The sequence below is a fragment of the Typopeltis vanoorti genome, chromosome 23, assembly GCF_054136105.1.
Source record: "Typopeltis vanoorti isolate ZY-2024b chromosome 23, IOZ_Tvanoo_1.0, whole genome shotgun sequence".
Classification (NCBI taxonomy): domain Eukaryota; kingdom Metazoa; phylum Arthropoda; class Arachnida; order Uropygi; family Thelyphonidae; genus Typopeltis; species Typopeltis vanoorti.
Genome location: NC_143571.1, coordinates 13,842,117 through 13,861,990, shown reverse-complemented (window position 1 = coordinate 13,861,990; position 19,874 = coordinate 13,842,117). Strand labels below are relative to the sequence as shown.

At 34.8% G+C, this 19,874-nt stretch overlaps 1 protein-coding gene across 8 annotated transcripts in view; it reads left to right on the top strand.

Moving 5' to 3' along the window:
- zfh1 (Zn finger homeodomain 1) overlaps positions 1-19,874 on the top strand; it is a 432,332-nt gene that overhangs the window by 157,864 nt on the left and 254,594 nt on the right. For 3 of the 8 annotated variants that reach the window (XM_090413025.1, XM_090413022.1, XM_090413018.1), the window contains exon 1: positions 2,308-3,359. The exons of the other annotated variants lie outside the window; for them this stretch is intronic. In XM_090413025.1, coding sequence (XP_090269151.1) covers positions 3,308-3,359 — 52 coding nt within the window. In that variant the 5' untranslated portion in view covers positions 2,308-3,307. Of the gene's footprint in view, positions 1-2,307; positions 3,360-19,874 lie in introns of those variants that run through there. 8 annotated transcript variants of the gene reach the window in all.

Sequence of the window (19,874 nt, the reverse complement as noted above, 5' to 3'; positions counted from 1 at the left end):
CCCGTGATGCTAACACCTGGTGTACACTTAATCCCGTTTTATTAGGCAATACGGATATAGAGGTGAGTTTACCTAACGTTTCTTTCCACACATACCTGATGACGTGTTTGATAAAGGAAACGTAGGAATAAATGAACTACAGCCCCGTTTGTTTCCGTTACAATAACATGTTCCTTCCTCCTATAGACTATTTGTAGGGAGGGAGCTTCCTTGGTAGGGCAAAAATAACTAGGGCGCATTTGTTAAATTACTTTTTTTTTTTTGTGGTTCATTCTCAGAAAAATCGGCAATAAATTACAGAAAGAATACAAGAATTTCTTGATCTAACGGTAACTATAAATAAACAAATAATCAAACGTGATTTTTATGTTACTTAAGGACATCTTGTTTACTTCAATGAGCAAGATGGCGGTCTCAATAGTGGGCAAAAATCATCGATTCCCAAGCGAACAGATTCTGATTTGTGTAAGTCAGGAAAAGAGAAAAATAAAATACAGTTTCGCTTACGATAGAAAAGGGATTATTTAAAAAATAAATAAATAAAGGAACTGCATCGTATTACGAAACCAAAATGAGATTCATATCAGAAGTCTTCCGATAACAATTCCAAAATGCCATCGAATATTTCTATCCAACGATAAGTTGCAAATTCCAAACGCCGTTCATGTATTTGTATTACGGAGTATATTTATGTCGGGACAGAGAAACAATAGAGTCAACCCCAGTCAATTTTGAACATTCCGGAATATATTGACCACTCTGTCTACTACCAAGATCGCAAAATCACGATTATTTGCTTTGATTTTGATTGAATAAGTACAAGCGAAATGAGATTTACGAACAGAACTGCAAAATACACATTATTAGATCAAAAAAGGGAACGAAGATATTTTTAAAGACCTAAAAATAAAATCAATAGAAGAAAAAGTAAACAATTACAAACAAAATTGGGTAGAACATGTAAACCGAATGGCCAACACCTGATATCCTAATTAAATGATAAAATCGAAACCAATTGTGAAGATAAGGCTGGGTAGACCTCAAAAGACGATATTAGATGGATAATGAGACCGGAACAGACCAATATGGTTGATGTCTGTAATTATCGTTATGATGATGGTGATTTTGTACTTCTTTGAGGGTTTACCAGAGCGTGCTGCCTCCCTCTCATTCTACGTTATGAATTTTAAGTTGTAATATTCATTAGGACAAGAAAGTAATTAATATCAAAATAAAATCTTTTGGAGCAAATTTACTATTCTGACAACAATAGGAAACAGACAACAATTAAACCGGGAAATGGCACCTAACAATGTCTGATTCACAATCACATCAATGGAAATGGCGAACCAAAAATCAATTAATATTGTTTTATGTGCTTTTGAGAATATTTTCCCCACTTTATGCTCTCAAAATCATTTTAAAACTACAAATTATTGTACAGAATCCTTGTGTAGATTTTCTGCATTAAAAATAAATAAATAAATAAAGCATCAAGAGTTTTTTTTTTTAATTCCCAAAACTTGCGCTGTCTGTAAAGCCATAAGTTAAAATTAAAAGGTGAGTTTAAAAAAAAAAAAAAAAAAAAAAAAAAAACTGTTGTATTCTCTTTTAATGTTTCTAATAAATAAAACGCACAAAAATAAGAATTTTTCATTTTTAACGGCAATTTTGGTAATTAATAAATTTGGAAATTAATACATGCAATACATCGTAGCAAAAAAAAAAAAAAAAAAAAAAAAAAATCGTGATAAATACGCGTAGATATTTCTGACGATAAAATGCTGTCTAAACCTTTCAGAAGTTTTCATTTTTAATAATAAAATATTAGTCTTCTAAAGGGTGAGGAAGAGAAAAACAAAACGGATATATATATATATATATATATAAAAGTAAATCTACGACATTCTAATATCCGTCATTCCAGCGACAGGTCGTTAAAAGGTCAGTGCTACTCCCGTAGTCTGGCTAAAGTTAAAATTTTAAGAAACAAACCCCCCTTTTTCTTTTTTTTTTCGCGCTCATTTGAATTGTAAATAGAAACCTGTTTGTTTCGGGGAGGTTATTGATGAGAATATCTTCTCTGTACATTTATACGTGGTTCAAGGAGAACCTTACAAGCAGTTAGTTAACCATTCGCTCTTTTCCGTCACGTGCCGTATCGACTCTCCACTTTCCCCCCACGGTTTTGGCGCGCGGACGTATGACGTTTTCAGTCTTAACTGCCCAACAGCTGCGGGTTACGAGCTGTTTGTGTACGCTGGGAAGTTGCCTATCAATTCGCCAGAAACAATAAAAGAAGTCAGATCGGTGGCTGTTAGTTCCCGAACGCTGCCTGCTAGGCGGCTTGGCGCAGTTAGGAACCCACAACGCGCCCGGCCCAAGCCGAAGCCTGTTTGGAATGCCGATGCCATTGATTGCGCCTGTTGTCATCAGCTCACAAGAGCGGAGCATGTGGCCGCACATGTTTCTTCCTCGGTCTTACTCGCTGCTGCTCTGCTTCTATTGCTGCTCTTCCTGGCCTGATAAACGGGACGCTCGCTAGCGTCGGTTTTTACTCTGGCGCCAGCTCTCTTTTAGGACTACTTGACACTGTGGTTTTGTGGCATTCTGCCCCTTTACCCAGAGCAATGGACATAGGCTTTCAAACCGTCGAGGATGAAAGGGAAAAAAAAACGAAATAGTACAAAACAAAAACAAAAAAAATGAAGATAGATCTTCCTTTAAATATCAGATGGCATTTTGCTCTAGATTTCGGTAGATTTGGTTGCAAGTGATCATATTTCAGCGTATTTAAAGACAGCTAAGGATTATCAAGGCGCCATTCTCCACTTTTTCAGTGACTGTATCCGATGAAGATGAAGAGTATCGCGAATATCTCTAAACTGTACCGAGGTATGTGAAAAAAAAAAAAAAAAAATCGAGTGCGTAGTGCGTGAAGGACCACCGTGGAGGACACTGTGCCGAGAAGTCAGACAGCTTCCCCATCTCATTTCCCTCCCCAATCCCACCACCTAGTGTCACGTGTGTTGAAAGTCTCCAGACTGGGGTTCTTTGTTTATCAGCTTCGTATTTACGTTTGAGTGGGAGTGGACACCTGGAAAGGAAGTGTTATTGGCGCAGAATTGTGAGAGTAGCGGATGTACCAAGTCCTGGGAAACCAATGACTAGGCAGGTTAACTCCTGGAGCTGAAATTACAGGAGATGCGTATTACTATGAGACGTAGAGGAGGTGGGAGGTCTAATTAGTTGCCCTCGTAGTGACCTTCTTTTGACGGCATTTACAAAGAAACAGCTGTTTGGAACAATGTGGCCTTCCTTGTGTTCCATGGGATCATTAGCCTGGAGTTCAGCTTGGGGTATGTAGACCTTGCGTCTTCTCTCTCTCTTTTCTAAGGTACTACTTTAGCTGTTAAAAATAAACACGTGTGCTAGTTATAAGGAGTGTATGTGCTCGTATCAGTTAGACGGAGATTAAAACAGGCTCTTTACTAGATCAGATATCCCATTATTTCGTAGCCAGGTTAAGACAAAAGTCTGCCGATTCGCGGGCGCATCTTTACCTGGTGGATTTTAAAATGGCAGGTAAGCTAAGATTCTTAGACAGTGTAATTTTAAGACGTGAGCATGGGGTTGAGTTTGTAAATCTTGATATAATTTGCAACAACATTTAATCCAGTATTTGGTTTTAAGACGATAAGAAGTAGTCAAATGCCGTATTGAGTCCAATTGTCGTGAAAATTGAGTGGGTTATGTATCCTCCGATGTCACAATAGAGCATTTAAGCGTCCTAGATTTTATTCAAGTTAATTTGGTTTAATACATCGCATTTCTTAGATCTCATTTCCCTTCCTTGTCAAACTCATCTTATTTTTGACGTAATTTCCATAGATGTTAACGATTCTCCTGCAAACAGAAGTTGCTGAAAATCCTCATTGGCTTTATTATAAGGAAATAATAGGATAATTAGCGGCAGGAATTGTTGAACTGAAGTTTGTTAAGATAATTTACTTCATTAAAGAACCGAAAACGTTCGAACAATACAGCTTATAATTAAACTCTTAATAAATGTCTTGAATTTTCTTTGTTAAATAAATATTGACGCTCCGTTCTTTCAATTTTGCGAGAGGATTACACAGGTTTCCGTTCATCACAAAACTCGCTTAGTCTTTTTCTTTCTTTCTTTCTTTTTTTTAATATTTGGTTTTTGTTCTCTCATTATGTGTCTGGTTTATTCTTAGGCTGATGTTTTAGCGCTCTTTAAACAATTCTTGGGGGATTTATCGTCTCAAAATATCAATCATAAGCAGACAGCGTGAATATGATCTTGCATTTTTCTACGTAATATAGTCAGGTATGCTTAGACCCCCCCCCTCCTCACAACGGTAATGCTTTAATATACAACTATTAAACTTCTTCCAGAAAAGAATACGCTTTTCTTATATTTCTATTAATTTATTTTTGTTCGAAAGGCTATTGAACCGCACTCGCCATCATCATCGTGTTCTTACACTAGAACCACGAATATAGAAGCGATTAATTATCATTCAGTCCGCGATGTTGATTGTATAAAAGCAATTTCCCACCACAACTAGCTCCCTCTGGTTTTTTAATGACTCTAGGCGCCTGAATTATTTTTATCATTATTTCGAGCATAAATTCATTAATGATCCATGACCCCAGCAGCTAAAATGGATCTACAGTATTTATACAATGACAACGAACCATTAATGGAAGAAGCCAAAACCTATCGGAGCAAATTTCAATTTAATAGCCCGGATATTCATAAAAGATTGCCTTTAAGGCAGTGAAATCCTAAGTATTTAATGTTTAATTTAAAAATAATAATAATAAATAAATTGAATATCCAATCAACGAGTCGATTTTAGAATTCCGACAAAACCAATTCAGAAAAGCCTTACTTCGCAATGCAGTGAAGCAAAAAAAAAAAAAAAAAATTCAGTTTTTATTTATTCCCCCCGCTAACATATTGATATACTGTGCACTTGACATTCTACGTTGTTTTAGGGCTGTTTATTATTATAATTACTTCTGTGGTTGTTTTCAAACATTTAAATTGAGTTTTTAAGAGATCTTGCTACTACTCAACGAAATCTCATCCGTTTCTTATTGTTTTCTCAACTTGCCTGACTAACGGATGAGATGCCCTAAAGAACGGAAGTTTTGGCAACCTGTTCTTCTTAGATAATAACTGTATCAAAGGAAGGCAGTAGTTTCCTTTGAAGGAAAGAGCGAGAGGGAAAAAAAAAAAAAGAGAGAGTGATTTTTTTAAAATCTTATATCATAAGATCTTAGTTATACTTGGTAATTTTCGGTTAATTTAAAAAAAAAAAATTTTTTTATCGTCTATCGGCTTGATTACACACATACAAAAGCCAAAGAAATGTTATTGTAATAGCTGTGTAAGATTTGAAACTCTTTCTATGTTGAGTCATCGGTGTTGCAAACAACGCTAGTCTTAAAAACAAACCACCTCCAAGTTCCGCTTTTTCAAGGTGTCCTCTTTTCCCTAGCGGATGCATTCAATTACTGATAATAAAAGTAAAGGAAATCACCCTTTCTCCTCCTACCTTTTAAGGGTATACAACCCTCCCACTGTATTCGCGCTAATAGCTTCTTGACCTACAAAAACAAGGAGAAGTAAGAAAGAAAAAAAATTGAATTTGACACGATTTTGAAGGTTTGCAAATTAAATTTATATAAATGAAAACATTTACTCTTAATTAATTAAGAAATAATTTCGTTGCTAAAATTGAGCCTTTACGAAAATGGTGTCGATATACTTATTAACCCGTGCAGTATTCCAAAGTTTAGATACCCTATGTCGAAACATTTGACAGTTCCTCTGATTACATTGAAATGTATCAAAATATTCATTACAGTCATCGATTATAAATTAATATTGTCATCTTCGGTTGCGTATAACTGTTCATAAATTTCATTTTTAGCACACAACCGTGTAACATATAAATAACTTACATCTAGAGAAGTAGCCAAGAAATGCGATATACTATTGCTATGTTCGACTAAAACCCCACCCACTTTTCCTGCCCGCAATGGTACCAACTTAGTCTGTGTTCTGCAACCTCCGGTCTGGGAGGTTGCAGAAATACGTGTTGTAACCGAATTTCTGTGGCGTTATGTATTACCACAACAATTGAATATGAAGCCTTTATTGGCGTATGCTGTGTAGGCAGTTTATTGCATTATTTCAAAATCTTTTGCCACGAAAATCATCAGATTGAATCCAAGGTTGATAGGATTTGAGAAATTTACCTAAAGTTCTTTAATATCAGCTTTTATTAAATTTTGTATAACCAACCAGAACGAAGTTATTACTTGGCATAATTTCGAATCATTTTCCCCCAAAATTGCCAATTAAAAGTTGTGGTAACATTCCAATCAAAATCTAAATGGCTAGATAAATTTTCAATAAGATTGTACATGACAAATATCAATAAACTCCTTCCAACCAGAACTCAAGGAAAAAAAAAAAAAAACTACGCATGCGTTTCGTGAAGCACACACGCACAAAAAGTTCTTTTACTTAATACCCTCGCTAACATCTATTTTCCATCTGTTCGACTCTTTCCTAAAGCGAACTAAATAACTAAAATGACTACTGTTGTTAAGGAAATAAAAGAAAAACAATATAAAGAAGTGTCTCGAGAATTTTATACAGAAAACGTAAACTGCTGCAGTTTGGGTCGAATGATCAGATCGTTGCTGAAGATGGATCTGTGGTGTGTGTGTGTAGAATATCCAATTTGCATATTATTATATCTCACTTAGATAGATAAAGTTGCATCTGCTTAAGTCCCCCCCTATAAGAAAAGGGGAAAAAGATGAAACGTATATTCTGCTAGTGTTCGTTGGTATTGGAGCTGAATATCTTAACAGTATCGAAAAACTACTTAGTGGACCAGCTTGGAATAGTCTGTAAAGTTTAGTGAGACAGTGAAAAATTTAAATTACAGGTTTTGTTCGAGTAGATTTGAATGTTAATGGGTTTTTGAAAAGGTTTCATAGATTTTATAGTATGGATTCGAACAGGGTGTTTATCTTGTTATATTTTGTAAAAGTTTCGAAATATATTTAATAATCTCTCTCTCTCTCTCTCTCTCTCTCTCTCACACACGCGCGCGCGCGCGCGCGCGATAAAGAAATATATGCTAAATTTATCGTCAACTCAAAGACTTAAACCTCTGTCAGATTATTCGCTTGAAAAATTGCAACAAACATGAACAAGAGCGCCATCTTTGTTTACTTTGAAGGAGATTGTGATGCGGGCAGTTTCAAGGTCGGTACTGTTAGCATCCATTGGGTACATTTTATTCCTTTTGGAATTGTTGTACAGGCAGACCAGACGATTCGTCCCCAAACCATGTAATTGGTCAGTAAAATCTTATTATTATCGAACCAAATGGCTTTCTTTTGGATAGGAGTGCTTTATTGTGAAACTCTTTTATCTTTTCGAAAAAAAACAAATTAAAAAATAAATAAAACGCGAATGGTGATAGGATTATTTAGGTTGATGAATTTCAAAATGCGATTTGACCAAGAAGAACTAATTGGATTTTGTATCATATAATTAGGTTTATAAATCAGATCATCTTTGAGACGTGATTGGAACATTTAAATCCACAAGCAGATTTTATGTGTTTACACAAATTGCCGATGCATATGAACAAACTTTGGACAAATACAATTAGAATTGTGGTCGCAATCTTAAAGTTGTTAAACGATGAACCACAAAACGCTTACATATTTTGTTGTTTGTACAATAACTCATATATATGGTTTTATTATTTTATTTTGAAATGAAAAAGACTCACTGTGCATTCTAGTTATGCCAAGTACAGCGCCACAACATTTTCTAAGTAGTTTTGAATCAAGATCGAGTTATCCAGTCGCAAATGACAGTTTTTGTTCTTGCTAAAAAGTACTTATCGAAAAGAGACATCGACTGGCGACCCGCAGTTGGATGAAATACTACAGGTACTGCATAACGCTAGTTCCTTCAAGTGCTTCACGACATTTAATCAGTTCTGGAGAAGAAGAAGAAGAAGATCGGGTGCATTCATTTGCACAAACAGTCAGCAAAGAAATTCTGTTTACGTTTTTTTTTTTTTTTTGCGCCATATTTTTTATGCCTAATTGAATATCTTTTGAAAACAGAATATACCAAGAGTGTATTTACAAAAACGTTGAAAGACTATTGAAACCACAACGTAGCATTAAATCTATGACTAAGTGTATTTAACATGAAGGAAAGTGGGCTATCTTATCGCCATTCCAAAAATATCCTGTTGGTCAAGAGAAGGAATTGTGTGTAATTTCCGCTAGGTGGAGCTGGAGCGAAGATATAGGCATTGCGGAAGAAGGATAGATGCATATTGTTTGTTAGTAGAGGCGTACAGAAAGTGTGTGTGTGTGTGTGTGTGTGTACGCACGCGCTCCTCCTCACTTCAGCTTCGGTGAATTTCAAGAAGATTTGTGCAAATTACCCTTCTGCTTTCCCTTATTAAATGTAGACAACAATCAGTATGTATCAGCAATAATCTCTACGGCCATAATAGTCAACAGGGAGACGTTCTCGCACATCTGATGCCTCTGCTGATCCTTATGTTTTGTTTTCATTAACAGCTGCCATTCGCCTGCTGCGATGGACTATCTTGAAGTTCAATTTCTGCAGCGATCCATTGTGTTCTCATCAATACATATGATGTCCATTTGGCGTTCTCTTATGAAATTCAATCGACAGAATTCTCGTCGTTATGACAGGAAATTAGTAACTATGACATGTTCAAATTAATAGGAAATTTATTTGTTTGTTTCCTTTTAGCGAAAAAAACAAACAAACAAAACTCTTATATTGCAAGATACATAAATGTACTATTTTAGGCAATAGTCGCTAGTATAACAGATGTCTGTAGATTATAAAGACTGCAATGTGTCAGATTAGCGATAGATACTGCTAAAATAATGGGAGAAACTGTTTCCAGATTAATGAGGTTCATACCATATATGCAATGAACTCCGTACATCCACTCCTTCACCGTCCAAGACAGGTTGAGTCTCATAATTAGGAATTTTAGGCAATTTAATTTATGTCTGTAGTTATATGTGAGTGTGTATGTGTGTTCAAGGGGTTAGTTTGCTTGTTTGCTGGGAGGAAAATGCTGCCGTCCCCTTATAAGACCGGCTAACTCACTTTCAGTTGAATAGTTCTGATAAAAGTTCGTCGCGTCCTAGGGATTCGAATCCGCATTACCTAGCGAGAAATAAAACAATCCGAAAGTTGGTTAAATAACCTTGCAGACTTCCACTGTTCCTCTTGTTTTTTTTTTTTTCGAAGAGAGCCATTGGAATTACTTTGTAGAATACATTGCAATAACGTGCTTGTCCGTCTGTCCTGACCCCATTCCTCAAACCATGGAAGATATTAAAGCAACTCGAAGTGTGTCATTGGAACACGCACATACCATCATTTCGAAGAACGAATGTGGATCTCCTAACTAGATTTGAGTATTTAATTCTAGTTTCTATTGGCATTCTTTTGGAGGAACACTGTTTACAAAATTCCACACGATTGAATGGATCTGAAGTCATATTATAATAAGAGAAAATGTATTTTTACCTAACTGTGATTTTTTTTTTTTTTTTTTTTTTTACCTGCAGTAAAATGATAAAATATTTTTTCTTGTAATACGACTATAATATATTTCAGTAAAAGAACGCATTATGGATTCCCACTTTGAGATGTTCGTTCATTTCATTGGTATTATTATTAAGATACGAACAATACTAATCTATCTTGGCAGCCATGTTTTCTTGAGCACACTTTTAAAGCGTCTTTAATGTGAATTTAATCGCATAAATGTGATACACACACACAGTTATAAATTCACATATTAGAGAAAGTTAAGCACTAACTACCGCCAAAGCTTGCTACAAAACTAGAAAAAAAAAAAAAAAAATCCAAACAATGTTTTTTGATAGTATAATGATCTGTTGTAAAAACATTCAGATATTGAGTTAATGCATAGTTTTATTTCTAAAATACTTTCTGGTCCTTAATTTTTAAAGTTAAAACGATTTCACTACGATGCACCTAACTTGTTCACATGGCAGAGTAGGTAGTGTATCCACTCTTTAACCAACAGTCTCCAAATATGGACATTTGTTTGTCTTTAGATGGTAGATGAAGTTTATTCAAGGACTGAAGTCGCTTGAAAAGATTCCATTTTTCGTTTCTACAGCAGGGTTTTTGGGATTATGTAACCCTTAACCTATCCGATTCTAATACTAATTTGCTGTAGGTTTAAAACCTTTAGTGAGTTGGATCAACATAAAATATTACATTCCGAATTACTGTTTCAGTGCTATTAATGTTTATATACAAGTTGTTTTCAATAGACTTACTGTCATATATAACACGCTTGCTAGACCTTCTGTAAGATTTTAGCATCCGAAACACTTTTGATCATTAACAAGCTATTTCATAAACCTTTTTACAAATGTTTAGATCTCTAATGCTATTTTAGAAGTAGTAACCCAAATCAAACGTCATATTGTAAAAGTATTCTCAAGTTTCCAGTAAAATAGCAGCAGTTCTCCTTCTAGCCATAGATTGTTGCTGCATTCGCGAATAAGCAAAATAGCCGTCTTTTCGAAAAATTGGAGCAATTCTTCAACCTCCAGTGTTTAATGGTAAACCAAATGAACAAAATGGTATACTTAATGAACCTTGAAAAATGCGCTTTCAATGCGTCCGTCCTATACGGTCTTATACGCCAGTGAAGGATTTCTTCTACCGGAAATCCTGACTTTCCATCTCTTGAAACTGGTTAACCAGTGATGAACACAGAAGGCAATGGGGAACTCACCTTGTTCTATAATAATTTCTTACTAAGATAGCATTACTACCTCACCAACCACTAAGATGAGGGAAAACACACACACACACACACACACACACACACACACACACACACACACACACACACACACACACACACACACACACACACACACATACACACACACACATTCCATCTTTAAAGAAAATAGATATTTGACCCTTTGTATAATTTAACCAATACTAACAGTTGTTTTTTTCCATTGGTAAATATACCAATGGATAAACAACGTTCATCACCTTTTAGCTTTTTTATTTTTTATGCTTCACTAGAGAGAGAGATAGAAAGCGAACTTATTTGGCTATCAGTTCTTTTGGCCACACTGACTTATTGGGGTAGATCTCTATAGGAATAAAGAATGCTAATGGTGGAATGGGAATCTACTTTCAAAAAGTATTAGCGTCTTAAATCCAGATGAAACTGTCGAATGATTGCGAGCCTATTAATCCCTTTTTTTTTTTTTTAACGTATACGATTGTGGAGAGGGAAGTGAAAGATGAAAAGAGAGAGAGAGGACGAGTGTGTTATTAAGAAATCAGGGGCATTATGATGTTGACAGTTCCAAAATAGGCTTTTATCTAAGACGGGGAAATGTAAAAGTTTGGAAAACACTAATGGAGTCGCGAGTGAGCACTTAAGGAAGACGTTAAGACAAGAGTTTAATAATCTGTAAGAAATTGTCATTCTGTCGCCATTGTTGAGAAAATTAAGAAAGGCAAAGAAGCCCAGTTCACGCTTGCTTTGTCTTCAAACTCATACTTATTACAACCGTTCCTTTTCTCAACATGTACTAGTTGGTGTGTGTGTGTGTGTGTGCGGTTTCTTGCTCGTTAGCTGGAAGTGGCTTGTCGTGCATGTCAATGAGTGTGTCCACAACTGAAACTAACCCCACCCGTTGACTGCTGTAGGCAGAATATTCAATTCTCTCTCTCTCTCTCTCTCTCTCTCTCTCTCTCTCTCTCTCTCTCTCTCTCTCTCTCTCATATGCATGCTTGTTTATTCATTAGCATCAAAATATTCAAATTAAAGTAAAACTGGAAAGATATTGGCAGGATTTACCCTTTTTTCCTAAGGAATGTAGCAATCAATGCATTACATAAGGGACTTCTACTTACTAAGGATCCTAAAAGTCAAATTTGCATCTTATAAAACCATATTTATGTCCCAGTTTTATGTTTTTCTGTTTCAAAGTATTGATACCCTAGTTTTTAATTATTTTTGGCTCTTTTAGGTACTATTCCCATTCTTATTACGATAACTTTGGTGCAACCAAAGGCTTTTTTAACCTGTCAATACTGTATTATATAATTTTCTTTAATTATGTTTATAATAATATAAAAGTACTGGTATTAGGCCTTTTGAAACTGTTATCAAGGAAATACACGTTTTTAAGCATGAATCAAATGCGAGATGCGATGTTAATAATACTCAAAACGAGGATCTCGAGCATGCGTGTATTTATTCGAGTTTTTCAATTGTCTTTTGTATCAATGATAAAATTGACAATAAGTTTATTCCGTATTGAACTTTATAAATGTTTTATTCTTGGCAAGACCCTTTAATGGGAATTATGTCATTTATATATATATATATATTTTTTTTTTTTTTTTTTTTTTTTTTTTTGCAGAAGTTCAAAAATAAGTTACTCGCACACACAAAAAAGATTAAGTTCAACTTATAATAAGTTTAAATGGATTATAAAGTAAGTTGAACGAAAGTTACAGTTGCCATTTATGTGGTTTTTTTTGAAGATGATTGATCTCTGCTTCTACCTTTTTTTTTTTTTTTTTCATTCTTGAATATTTATTTTTTTTTCCCCAAGCAATCAAAATCCAATGAAATTAGCCATGTATAACCTTTCAAAGATGTCTCTTTGAAATAAATACCGTTTCTTATAAAGGCATACTTAAATAGATCTACGTGGAAGTTGTTTGTTTTTACAGAATACGCATTCATTTTTTTAAAGTTATGATTTTCTTGAAAATAGCTGAAGGAAACTCTTCGACTAGTTTCTTTATGTATTTTTTCTCTGCCGTATATTTCTCTTTTTTTTTTTCTAAATAAAAATAAAAATCTCTGCTTAGAAAACAAACGAATCAGATGAACCAGTGCCAAATTCTTGAATGCTAGTTTTCTAGGAAAATCCCATATTCAGCTAAATGCATACTTTCAACCGTTTACTTCTCTGCGTTGGCTATTTATGTTAGTAACATCCTTATTGACGCTCCATTTCTTTTCAGAAACACTATCTATCCTCTGGATATATGACGGACTATCTCCGTTAACTTCAACCCCCCAAAAAAGTAGTACAAATGGGTTGTGGATCTGTCACTATGTTAATCATACAAAGTGAAAGGACTCGAGTTATAAATATGTCGGTGTTTCTGCCTAAGTGTGGCGATATTTTACCTCGCTTTGTTTACGAAACGGGTGCTTTGTTATGGATGATGAATGCAAAGCTTTATTTATAAATTTCGCACATGCAGTAAAACGAAATATATTTAACTGCATTACACCATCTTAATTCAACGTCTTCGCAGTGGTTGGAAGAGTAACAGTACCTTTCGCTGGTTGAAGATATCTGGGTCCGAATCCCGTCAACTAGAAATATTTTAATTCATATCTGCTGTTACACTACATGGGCTAATATTGCCTGATTATAATAATAATAATAATCCTTTTTTTGTAATATATTAGCATAAATTTGTATTTTGTAAGATGCTAACATAAAGAGGATTTTTGGCTATTTTATGCCCAATATTAATAAGACATTAAAACTTTTTTTTTTTTAATTTAGGGAAATAAATTTTGTTTTCTCATCGTGTTAAACTAGTAAATAAAATCTCTACAACGTAACAATCTAATGTCCAATGACAATTTAAATAAAGAGAAAATAAATTAGTCCGATTAATACAAGGATAAATGCTACGTAACGCCGTTAATTTCAGTTTTGCGTATGGAAGTCGCCATTGTCCAAAAATGTTAAATCGTTTTCATGTCGTGGGATGCGAAATACGTGTATCGCCGAGTTCAGAGGATGGTGCAAAAGGGAAGTGAAATGAAAGTGTAATAAATGGGCAAGTAATCCTGGATGCCGCTATATGATTTGGAGCTTTTCGTCTAGTAGGAGACATTTCAGTTAGGGAATGAATTTTGACTCAATACTTGTGGAAAAGAGAAGTGGTACCGAGCCTTGTAAATGGGGGACTTTCAAAACACACGTGTCGAATGGTTTCCGATGAATTTTTAATTCGTTGCGCTAATGTCTAAACGTAGTGATTTAAGTAAGTTCGTTCTGTATTCCCGATTTTGATGTTAATGATTAGCTTGTAGGAATATCGAAACTACGTCATTTAATGGATTGAACAGGATCTAGGATGTCTGTATTCAGGATCCTTGACCTTGATCCTTCGCGATTCTTGTAGAAGTTGATTCTAATAAGCAGAACAAAAAAGGGAAATATTTAGTGCATTTCAAGTTGACACTTCCAGTGCATCTATACTCGAATAACCGTCTTGTAAGAACTTCCAGAGGAACGATTTTAGAAGTCAGTTTCAGTTTCAGAACCATGCACTGGGAATCAACTTAAAATACACCATTGGGTGACGTGTTCTTCCACTTTTTTCTAGCTGATTTCTTTCTAAGATTACTCTCCATTCTTCTGAAATCGACTCGAAGGATTTGAGCTTAAAAGGGGAAGAGATGGTGGCCTCTGTAGGAGATTTGAGATTAAGCTTCGTTTTATTGCAGAAAGAAAATCGGTGTATGGAAAGTGTTACCGCATTCGCCTGTTATCTGTTTGACAAAAGAATAATCTTCTTTCCCTGAGAAAGATGCTTCAAATATCCTGTCATGTTTTTCTTATTATCGAAGTGGTTATGTAATTGTGTCCAGCTTTTTTTTTTATTATTATTTCTTCGATTATAGATCAAATTGTTGTCTAGGCGAACGTCTAGGTGTTTACCTCTCATTAGTCAAGCAGCATTTAATTTCAAAACTAGTTCTGATCCCCCCATCCCCTCAAAAAAAAAGCGATCGACAAGCCATTCGTGTAGGTGGTTTAATTTTTACCTCTTAGCAGTTGCTTGAATGCTTCCAAATTCTACGAGTATATTGTGGACTTTTTTTTTTTTTTTTTTTCCTATATTGATTTGAAGAGTTGAAAGAGTTTTTTTTTTTTCCAGGCGTGATTGTGATGTTTTTATGTCAGCTGCATTCTGATATTTTTAAAGAAAAATTTTGTATTATTAATGTATACAATGAGAAGATATATATATATATATATATATATATATATATATATATCTTCTCATTGTATACGTTTTTTTTTTTTTCCCTATGGAGAGATTCTGGGTCATAATGCAGGTAAGCTTGTTAGTTAGTTTTAGTCAACTTTTTTTCTCCTTGATGAAGCAGACGAAGTGTCTGTATAAAGCGCGTGCCTAATACAAAAAGTCTAAAGAGATCAAAAGCTCCTTTTTTTTTTTTTTTTTTTTTCCAGAACAGGACCGATCACTGCCAAATTTTCCTGTTGACTGTTTGCAGTGTAGATGAGGTCTCTGATTAGGTGCAGGTTGTCGTATATCGATCTTCCTGGCGCTAAGTACGTTTTCATAAGGTAGGGGTAGGTCTCAGCCGATTACCCGTTACTCCAAGAAATTATTTTGCAATCTGTGTTCGTTAAGGAATTTGAACTCCAGTTTAGGGAAGTTTGTTTGATCTTTGCCTAAACACGAGATTGTGGTCGGAACCAAAAAAGTTCACGGAAATTTACTTCTTCTAACATTGGAAGAAAGAAGAAGAAAAAAAGAAAAAGAAAGAAAGAAGAAGAGGAACAAAGAAATCGGAAATTAATTTTAATGTCTCGCAGGGCTTTGAAATTTTGAGTATTTTTTTCAATAGCCTTTGAAGAAGTTGCATGCGACGACTATCCAGTTATTTTTGAAATAATTTCATTAGGTGTGTAACGTTCCTTTTCATTACCTGATATAGATACATAAATAGACAGATGGAGAGAGAGAGAGAGAGAGCTTAACGCCTGTCAGGTTACTTAAAGTCCTTTCTTTTATATCATCATTTTGCTTATGCTCTTGTAGCTGATCAAGAAGGAAAAAAAAATTCGCTTAGCTCAAATTTCCGTGGTGAACGAAAAGATATTTTGTGCAGTCATTTCAAGTTGTGGGCTTCAAATACAGTATTTTTATGTTCTTTACGCTCAGCATCAGAGGTGGGAAAGACGAAATAGAGTGGCAACATAGCGAAACACATCCGTGCATATTGGAAACTATAAAGTTCTCAGAGTACTGGGTTTGACAGCGGCCTGTGGCATCAATGATTCATTCAGGTTGAAGCTGTATTAAATGAGATTACTCCGATGCATTCATCGCTACAGTCCCCCTCTTGTAATATTCATTGCCAGATATATGAATTGTCAACAAAACAGGATTTCGCCATGCACCGTCGCTTGCGGTATTGACGGAGATATGACACGTTGATGAAGATAGATTGGGGCTGTTCGAAGAGCGAAGAATATAAAACATACTTGATACATTGACTTCGATATCTGGGGTGAATTACCAGCTTCAGTTGAGCCACCGCCAGAGCTGCAGTTTGGTGAGTGGGCTGCCCAATGGACGGTGCAAAATGCTGACCTTAGTAGAGTTGTTCCGACAGTCGCTTGATCCATTTTTTTTCTTTTTTTTTCTTTTCCTTCTGATGTCGGACGCATTTCATTTCGTATGTTTATCGAACTGTCGGTCACCCTTGCTTGTTATACATGGCATGAAGCCAGCATGCGAAGACTTATCTCTGATTTATTACTGTTAATCTGCATACGTTTGCCATTACAATATTGTAATAGCGTCGAATGAAGTAAGCATTATTGCTGTTTTAAAAGAATGTATTTATTCTAATGTTTGGCATCCAAGACAGCCCAGGGAAATCGATCGCATTTTATTTACATCTAATATAAGAATTCGAATGTTTAAAACTTATATGCGAAATATTAGTATATTAACATTAAGGTGAGTCCGATCAGCCAAATATTAAATTCCAGTGATAAAAAATTGACACGGAAGACTTTTCAGTATTCACGTTCTTTATTCTTTTAATGTGACTGGTATAATTTAGCCCCTTTCTCACCCCCAGAAAATTCGTAGAACTTAAAGTCTAGAGCCCTATCTAGTCTAAACTAGTCCATTCTTTGGTCTACTAAGTTCCATCTTACTGTGTATTGCTTGCATGTTGGTTACAATTTATATTGTACTATCCCTGAGATGTCTGTGAAAGCGACGAACTATTGGAAGCATTAAGTTTTTGTTTAATTCATTCCTTGTATATTAACATTAAGACTAGACACACGGCGACAAGAACCTTTCAAGTGAAAATGAGTTAACGGATCTCATACGGAAAATGGAAAGGTTTTGCCTTTAGGAACTTCGAGGTTTTGCATCTGAGAAACAGGCAAATCAGAATTATTATACACTTAATTAACACACATAACACAACGGCTTAATCCCAAAGATCATCCACCTTCCAATGAAAAGGCTAACGTTTGATTCGACGTCCACACTTGGTAGTATTCGAAGGCGTTTGATGATGTGTTAATCTGTATGAAAAAGAGGCATCTTTGGCTGCTCCCTGAGTCAATATTTGTTTAAGAGTTTCTTCAAAGGCACACTGGGAGATCTGAGAGAAGTTTGACTCCAAATTATGTATTTTCTAGACGTTGAAAATTACCTGACTAAAATTCCTGTAGTTACAGTTTGAACTGTCAGTATAGGAATTGATCCTACCTGTTTATTAGATAAATGTATTGTTTTAATTTCTCAAAACGGCACATCAGGCTCTGAAAAATAAATTTATTTTTAAATTTATAGTCTCTTTGACAATAAAAAAAAAAGTTCCTATGAAGTTGGAGCTGATGCATTCACAAGACACGAAATGTGCTCATCTTGGCTCAACGGCATTTTGAAAGGAAATTTAGTATTCGAAATATTGATGTGCGTATCTTTAACATCTTTGAAGATCTTGATGATAAAAAAAAAAAAAAAAAAAATGCTAATCAGCAAAAAGTTCCGTCGACTATAAACATGACTGATATTTAAAACATCAGCCATGTTTGCTCAAACCCTTTCTGTCAGTTCTCCCCAAAGTCTTAATATAATATTAGTTTATTTAAGACTAATTAATTCAGTTATAAGAAAATGTGCGAAAACAATGGGATAGTTAAAAATTTGTGTGTTCTTTTTATTTTTCTCGCATACAATTATATTGCATTAGAATCGAAATGAAATTATATATAATTTCAATGGCGGATACAATTCTGTATGCGCATTACATACCGCGATATATTTTACCAGTGTAGGTTAAACTAGGAAACTCTCTGTTTACTTTAAGAGAGTGTATTACCCACTGCAGATGGGTACAACTTTATAATAATTACGTGAATATGTACTTTTTACCATTTCACACAGCTCGTGACTCCCCTCCCTATCTACAAGGATAAATTTGCGCTTCACATTGCGAGAATCTGGTGAAAAGTTTAATGTAGGATTTCGAGTATACATAGTTAGGAAATATTTACTGGAGATATTTTTATGCATTTACAAATAAATGGTTTATTTACTAGTTTCTTTTTTGATATATAAAATTTATTCTAACATTTCTAGCTCCCCGCAACTATGGAGCATTCGGTATCCACGTGTACTATCCGTATTCGATAGCTGATAAATATTTAATTACTTTAGATGAAATCTTCTTTTTTAGTCAAGGTTGAAAAGGTAAAGAGGAGTTTGAGCCGTTCGCAGAGAAACGCATACTTCATAGACTTTTTCAACGAATTGTAAAACTGTCTTTGAAAACGATGAGCTTGAAAGGGCTTCACAGTTAGCGAATTTAACTAAATATATTTAAATTAGATGAAAATCTTTTAAACAGCGGGACTACAAACAATTTTTCTCCTTACTTGAATTAGCTTGAAAATGTTTAGGCTTATCTCTTTCAGGTTTTCCGAGCATATACATTGCTCACTGCATTGCATATTTTTTTTAAAATTTATTTATATATAATTGAATATATAAAGGGAAAGTTATTTTCTCGTTACGCTCCTGTTCCCTTAGCATATGTCTTCTCTACTGTCGGATCCCCCAAAGAATCGTTTCTTTGGACCATCCGTGATTCTGTAAATGTGTGATACTGTCTATCACGGCGATGTAAAGCTAACGCCTTCCAAACAAATAAACAAAAAGTAAGGCTTCATAAATGCTGTAATGTGGATTTCCCTGTGATTATAAAGTGATTCATGTGTCCAGCTTTGAGGAAGTTCATTGTATGACGGATATAAATGCAGGAATTGCAGATTATGAACCTCATAACATCCGCTTAATATATCAAAAGGATATCGAACTTTGAAAAATCACTACTGCCGGCAATTATTCCCAATTAAAAGGTGGAAGATGCTTTTTAAAGAACAAACGCAATTGACAGAAAGAGCACATTATATTCACACGATCAACCGACTTCTCTTAGCACGAATTCGGTTTCTATAAATCCAAGTTACTTGGGCGTGAGATGCTATTAAGCCTAACACTAACGTTAAAGGAAAGACGATGTATCTTATTTCGAAATAAATAATAATAATCAATAAATTTAATTGAATTCCCCAAACAATCAAAGATAATCAAACCAGACCAGACGAATATTACTATGACCTTAATCCTTATTAAAATAATCCAATTGTGTGGTTGCTTTTAATTGCTGCTGCTGTATGTATCACTATTTCACATTTAATTTGCATTTCTTTTTTATGATTATTTAATTCACGTAATGAAAGCAACCTGAAACTCATTTGAAACTCGGTAACCAAATAAATATTTATTACATGTGGGTGCGTAGCCGTTATCTCAGAAAAGCTATACGTTGCTGTTAATA